Source organism: Sinocyclocheilus anshuiensis, unplaced genomic scaffold, assembly GCF_001515605.1.
Source record: "Sinocyclocheilus anshuiensis isolate Anshui unplaced genomic scaffold, SAMN03320099.WGS_v1.1 scaffold160, whole genome shotgun sequence".
Taxonomy (NCBI): Eukaryota; Metazoa; Chordata; class Actinopteri; order Cypriniformes; family Cyprinidae; genus Sinocyclocheilus; species Sinocyclocheilus anshuiensis.
Genome location: NW_015554119.1, coordinates 184054 through 191467, shown reverse-complemented (window position 1 = coordinate 191467; position 7414 = coordinate 184054). Strand labels below are relative to the sequence as shown.

The 7414-nt window shown below is 35.6% G+C and overlaps 1 protein-coding gene across 1 annotated transcript in view; it reads right to left on the bottom strand.

The window, feature by feature from the left end:
- LOC107670011 (nuclear GTPase SLIP-GC-like) overlaps positions 1 to 7414 on the bottom strand; it is a 21253-nt gene that overhangs the window by 10957 nt on the left and 2882 nt on the right. Inside the window, exons 3-8 of the mRNA XM_016462477.1 lie at positions 4741 to 4850; positions 4610 to 4642; positions 4474 to 4536; positions 4001 to 4266; positions 3661 to 3876; positions 3363 to 3557 (exon numbers count right to left, since the gene is read on the bottom strand). Coding sequence (XP_016317963.1) covers positions 3363 to 3557; positions 3661 to 3876; positions 4001 to 4266; positions 4474 to 4536; positions 4610 to 4642; positions 4741 to 4819 — 852 coding nt within the window. The 5' untranslated portion in view covers positions 4820 to 4850. The remainder of the gene's footprint in view (positions 1 to 3362; positions 3558 to 3660; positions 3877 to 4000; positions 4267 to 4473; positions 4537 to 4609; positions 4643 to 4740; positions 4851 to 7414) is intronic.

The following is a 7414-nucleotide window of genomic DNA, read 5'->3' as shown; positions in this document are numbered from 1 at the left end:
ACATAGGGTAGGACCTTTTTTTTTTTTTTTTTTTACTAATTTTACTTATTCTAAGGTTTACATTTAATCAGTTCATGCATTTCTTGGGAATTGAACCCATAACCTTTGTTCCAAGTACCATGGCGGTTGACACATGCGCTCTATAAAGCTTCATGTTTGTACAGCATCTGCTCTATTTTTCTCTAGAAGGTATGAGGGATAAAATGTCCTTGTACTCTTTTAAATTAAAGCTCTCTCATAAACACATGAGTGGTGCCCCCCCAAAAGGGATGTTTGTTTCGGTTAATTTTCCTGACAATCGTTAACCAATCATTAACCATTAACTGTTAACAAAATTATAATGTTAAATTCGATTTAAACTAACTTAGAATGGATAAGTGTGTATGACACATTAAAATATGCGTACAGTGCACTACACCCTCTACACCCAGTGGACTCTCGTGTACGCGTAAAAACCGAAGTATACTTTGGCCTTAAAAGTGAAGTGGTGTCACTGTCGGCTGGCTTACATCACTTCAGAATTCCTACTGTATGAGTTATTTTTTATTTTTAAAATGTTAAAAATGTATAGAAATTAATATCACACAAGCAAGACTTCCGTTTCCCATTTTCAGCATGTGCACGATATACAAAAGTTATATAACAGTTCCAAAAACAAGAAGTTATAGGGGTCATATGACGTTGCTAAAAAGAACATTATGTTGTGTATTTGGTGTAATGCAATGTGTTTAGGGATGTAACGGTATGAAAATTTCTTATCACGATTATAGTGACCAAAATGATCACGGTTATCAGTATTATCACGGTATTGTTCAAATGTGCTGGAAATGTTCAAAAAGGACTGACACACAAATAATTTTTTTTTCACAAATCACAAAATTTTACATTTAAAATCAACAAACAACAAATAAAATGACTTTTTGTTTGCATAACTAAAACAATAACATTGCCAATGATGTCCGGATTTTAAATGACAACATGACTGACAACAGTTTATCTAATAGCATGTTCAAATATCTAATGTAAATGTTCAAATAAAGCTTTGAAAAAGTTTAATAAATGGTAAACCTCACATTTCAGCTTTGAAATAAAGAAAAGGGTCAAGTCAAAATGATAATTGATTAATAAATGATTATATGTATTTATCTGCTCCATAAATAATACTAGATACCTTATTGTTTAAATGTGTAGAATCCACATAAGCTTGTTTTACATCAGCCGGTCAAAATTTTCAGCAGGGCATGCAAATTCGGTCCGTTTTTTGATCTACACACCTTTCACTTTATAAGACTAAAACAAAAGAGACGGCAGCTTGTCATTATAACAGTCTTTGTTAAACAGCTGCACTCTCCATTTATCCTTGAGGAATTCCTGGAATTGCTGAAGGGTCTTGCCATCAATAGTTTGACCTTTTTTTTTTTTTTTTTTTACTAATTTTACTTATTCTAAGGTTTACATTTAATCAGTTCATGCATTTCTTGGGAATTGAACCCATAACCTTTGTTCCAAGTACCATGGCGGTTGACACATGCGCTCTATAGTTTGTACAGCTTGTACAGCATCTGCTCTATTTTTCTCTAGAAGGTATGAGGGATAAAATGTCCTTGTACTTAAAGCTCTCAAAGCTCTCTCATAAACACATGAGTGGTGCCCCCCCAAAAGGGATGTTTGTTTCGGTTAATTTTCCTGACAATCGTTAACCAATCATTAACCATTAACTGTTAACAAAATTATAATGTTAAATTCGATTTAAACTAACTTAGAATGGATAAGTGTGTATGACACATTAAAATATGCATACAGTGCACTACACCCTCTACACCCAGTGGACTCTCGTGTACGCGTAAAAACCGAAGTATACTTTGGCCTTAAAAGTGAAGTGGTGTCACTGTCGGCTGGCTTACATCACTTCAGAATTCCTACTGTATGAGTTATTTTTTATTTTTAAAATGTTAAAAATGTATAGAAATTAATATCACACAAGCAAGACTTCCGTTTCCCATTTTCAGCATGTGCACGATATACAAAAGTTATATAACAGTTCCAAAAACAAGAAGTTATAGGGGTCATATGACGTTGCTAAAAAGAACATTATGTTGTGTATTTGGTGTAATGCAATGTGTTTAGGGATGTAACGGTATGAAAATTTCTTATCACGATTATAGTGACCAAAATGATCACGGTTATCAGTATTATCACGGTATTGTTCAAATGTGCTGGAAATGTTCAAAAAGGACTGACACACAAATAATTTTTTTTTCACAAATCACAAAATTTTACATTTAAAATCAACAAACAACAAATAAAATGACTTTTTACTGAAGGGTCGTTCCAAACCGAAGTGCTCAAAACTGGCAACTTCAAAGTGTCCTTCAGAATGAAGGGTTTTTGAAGGGTACAACTGATGGACACTTCAGGCCCCCATGATCCTTTGCACAGGGAAGTTGTTTGGCATCACAGAGTTCGACTTCACCTATAAATGTATGTATAGTATTTTTCGATACTACTGTAATATTTATACGAGTTAGATTTGGTACATTATTATGGTCAAAACGACATTGTACGTCAACAAAAATACTTTACAGCTACCTTTATCAGTCCATTCAAATGTTTCAAATACATTACAAATACTTATTACATTACATTACATATACAAATATACATTATATTTAACGTAAAAGATGATTGGGGGTCAACCAGCGTACAAAATGTGCGACGAAGGCACCTCCTGATCGTCTCGTTAACATGACGCAGAAGTGCATTCCAAAAAAATTTTGTTTTTTTTTACCCCTACACCCTTCATCCCTTTAAAGCTCTCTCATAGGCAAACCCTATGAAGGGTTTAGGGCATAGGGATGAAATAATACATAGGACTACATAATATTCACATATGCAGTTCATGGGGGACATATTGTATTAGCCCTGCAGTTACAGAATAAAATAGAGTACTATTTAAACCTATAACATTAACCTAATCACTTCTGATTTTTGTTCTCACAAATGCAAGTTTATATCTCCTAGTTCGGACTTTATAACTGAATTTAACTTAACAATTGTGAGTTTGTCAATTCTGAGGGAAAAAAGGCATAAGGGTGGGATTATAAACTCATGATTCAGAGCCGAGGGGAAAAGAGAGAATGAGTAGTTGATTTTTCTTATCAGAATTGTGAGATATAATCTCGGAATTGCGAGAAAAAAATTGTGTGATTGCAAACAAGCTATTGCCTGCTCCGCCTATAGGTAGCGCCGGCCCTGGTTAGTAGACATAGTTATGGTTCATAGTGGCACAATAGATTTATTGTGTGGTTCTACAAAGTATATGGCAAAATGTTCCTTTGAAAAGAGTGTAGAAATATATTTACAGATTTCCACAGGTCATCTCTAATCTTGTTGCAGTCTCCAGTCCCAGGAAGATCAAGAAGCACAATGTGTTCCAGGAGTTCACGACAGTCTGGTATCTTGATCGTCACACTTTTCACAAGCGGCCAGTACCAGTCACCAGAACTTGACTCACTGTGTTGTATGTAACTTGCAACATCGTTGGTAAATTCAGAAAGCTGTTGAGATAATAAATTGCTTTGTTTTACTTTGCTGAAAAGCAAATTAACAATGCATTATACATTTAATATCTTAAATATTAAACAGTCTCCCAAAACTTACATTACTGTTTGAGATTATTTTCTCACCGATAGACAAAAAGGTTTCAATCTCAGCAAATTTTTCATCATTCTTGAGCTCTTCTAATGTTTTCTGGTCTGCATCAACTCCATACAGCGCAGTGATCTTTTCTACAGCAATTTCAAACAAGTCCTCATTCCTGTCCTCACTATCAGCTTTTATAGTTCTGAAAAGATCTTTGAGCTCTTTCTCCCATTCCTGCAGAGGTACACAGCACACAGTATAGAGAAAAATAAGGCTTTGTTCCATTCCCTACAGTCTGATTAATTTACATATTTATAAAGAACTCTCATTAAAGGCATGGTAGGATAAATGAGGAAACCTCTTGAGAAAAGAGTTCGATCTCTGCTGTGTAGTTGGAGTCATTCAGATTGGCTTCCACCTGAGTAACAACAGCTGTACAGGCACCAAAACAACCAGACGGAAAGAGATCCTTTTTCCCCAAGATTGCACTTAAAAGAGAGCTCTTTCCTTCTCCTGATTTTCCAAAAATCCCTATGGTTGCCTTCTTCCTACGGCCTTTATCGATTTGATCTGAGGCTTTAGTGACTCTTTTCAGAATTTGTCTCGCATTCTCCATGATCATATCTGTGTACAACAAAGAAGAGAATTACACAGGCATGCTTCTGTGTTTGAGATACTGGGATATGATATATGACAAATGATTTGGAAAATGGGTGGATGTGATATTACCCTTTTAAGTTAGTGTGCGTGTCTAAATTCTGCCTTTTATAGGCAACTAATTGATTAGTTTCTAGTGCAGATTAGAGGTGGACAGAGTTAGATTTTACTTGCCTGTTGTCAGTGGTGGCTCTATATTCGAGTCAGATGATTCATCATCTCGTTTTCTTTTAGTACCTATCAGAGAATTCATTACCACTCATTATTTGTTCTTAATCACAGACAGTACAATGATCTTTCATTTTTATACCTTGGCTAACCATTGTAGGGTCAATGGAAAGTCCTGGAGGGGAAAGAACATATTAAAGATGATAATTTATTTTCTTACCAATCTTTTAAGAACTGTTTTTGTTCTGATTATAACAAAATTAATTGTCTCACCACCAGAGCAAGTTCTAGATTGTGATGGGACAGGAAGCAGTGGAGGTGTATTCTTCTTCATCCCATGAAATGCTTCCATCTCTTCTTTTGAGGCTCCAGAAATGGCTGATCTATAAAACAAATAATTAAAAAAAAAATAAAGCATGAATTAAACAATGTACAGTTTCACTAATTATGGTCCTCAAAAATATGTACAGAGCTACTGTCGCAAATCAGCAGATACTACATATGGTGTTTCCTTATGTAAATTTAGATGAGTAACAAGTCAAGTCAACTTTATTTCTGTAGCGCTTTATACAATACAGATTGTGTTAAAGCAGAATCAGTTATGTACACAGTTTGTCTCATAATGCTACTTATGAGACAAAGTGTTAAAATATATATTGAAAAACAACTGGGTGAGTCTCTTCAATAAGGGAACATTAGGGAACATTTCTCTGCTCCAGCTCATCACTTTTTCTCCTGAACAAAACACAAGAACTGCAAGTCACTTTGGAATGAATGTATTTCCTAACCTGCATCAAGGTTTGTTCAAAGCATATGCTATTATGTATATGGAAAAGGTAAGAATTTAGCAAAGATTTTAACCCATGTGCTCAGACTACTTCAGGGTTCTCTGTCCAAATATCTATGTCCTTTTTCATTAACCTCACCTTACATCAACATCCATTGATTCATCTTCCTCATCGATTTTAGACATATATTCAATCCCATCATCCCTTTCATCTACTTGAGAACAATTTTCTGCTGATTCTTCTTCGTTATTCAGAAATGTCTCCATGTCCCATTCATCACAGTCCTCATCCTTACAATCGTTTCCTAAGCAGTTTAATTGTAGCAGTTCACCATTTCCTCTGGATAATATCTCCATTTCGTATACTTCACTAGTACTGTTCTCCACAGTAGCTTTGACCATATCTAGGTCCTCAGGTTGAAAGCAAACTATCACACTTTGTTTGAAAATAAAAACCCCAAAGTTTTCTAAATGGTCAAATAACTGTGAGGCGTAGCTTTTCAGAGCAAGTGTAATGAGTCCTGGGGTCAAAGGGCAACCCTGATGCAGCACTTTGTATTTCTCAACTGAAAAATCTTCTTTTGCATCATTGAGGAGGTTTTCTATAATGAGAAGATCCTGGCTCAGAGTTGGGTTTAAACGTTTTTGCTGTTCCAGCTCATCTTTAATATGACTTAAACTTATTAAAGCATAATGTGTTTTGGGAGTGATCATGACAGTAGCTGAATCTTTTGGTATTCGCCCCTTTGGAAGAGACTCCATGACGTCTTCCAGACTTCTTGCCAGAATAGTTGCAATGATGAGGAAGTCCACGTTAAAGAAGTGTTGAATATTGTCATGTGGACTTTTCACAGTTTCATTAAAGTGTTTCTCAGAGCAGTTAAATGCACCGCTGTGGATTCTAAAATGATAATTGATTAATAAATGATTATATGTATTTATCTGCTCCATAAATAATACTAGATACCTTATTGTTTAAATGTGTAGAATCCACATAAGCTTGTTTTACATCAGCCGGTCAAAATTTTCAGCAGGGCATGCAAATTCGGTCCGTTTTTTGATCTACACACCTTTCACTTTATAAGACTAAAACAAAAGATGGATTGACTCTTATTTTAACATGAAATACTGCATTAAATGAAAAATAATATAAATATATATATATTATTTTCACGAATTCACGATCTTGGTTTCACATTTTACAATGCTTACATGTATACACCCTTTGCTTAATACAAATGCTTGAAAGATGGATTCATTGTTATTCTTAATTAAAAAGCACAATAATAAAACCGTAAGCTACAATGACAAACTAGCTTACAAAACGTTTATTAACAAAAATGAATAAGATGAGACATGGCATACACCACATGCTGTATTATATACACACTAATAAATTACAGAACTTTTAGCAAACACTGAGCAATCAAATAAAAAAATAAAAGAGAGCCTCCATAGCATAACGTGAGGTAAACAGCAAAGATAACAAGCTTTTCAAAATGAAAACAAAACAAAAGTAAAACTAAACTTGCTGTCGGTGACGGTGCTTGCATGTTTTTTTCCCTCCACAAGAATACCAACAATTTTACCAACTTTTACTTTACTTTAGCATGAAACCCATCCATCGTTTCCTCAATATTCGTGTCATTTTTGCTGCACGCACCTTCGCGTTCGTGCTGATAAGGCGAGTATAAACCAGGCTCTACACTCTAAGCGCTGCGCAGTTCAAACAAGTAGCGCGGTTTCGTTATGCTTTCAGTTTCGTTTGCCATTTGATGTTTCTCATATGCAACAGAAATGCAGCGCTTATGAGTTAAACAATGCGGTGGTCGTGCCAGTGCGACCGCACACAAAATTTAGTCGCACGGGCAGAAAAAATTATCGCAAATTGCGCCCATTTGGTCGCACTCTGGAGCCCTGTGCAGTACAGTATTTATTTATCCTCAGTTGTTCAAATCGCGGTTCGTTTGCCGTTTGATGTTTCTCACATGCAACAGAAATGCAGCGCTTACGAGTTAAACAATGCGGTGAGTCGCACCGGTAGAAAAAATGATCACAAAATGCGCCCATTTGGTTGCACACTGGAGCTGTCACGAATCCGGTCCATGAACTTCCGTCTGCTAGCCATCAGAGGTCACCCTTTCCATTTTCATTGACTCT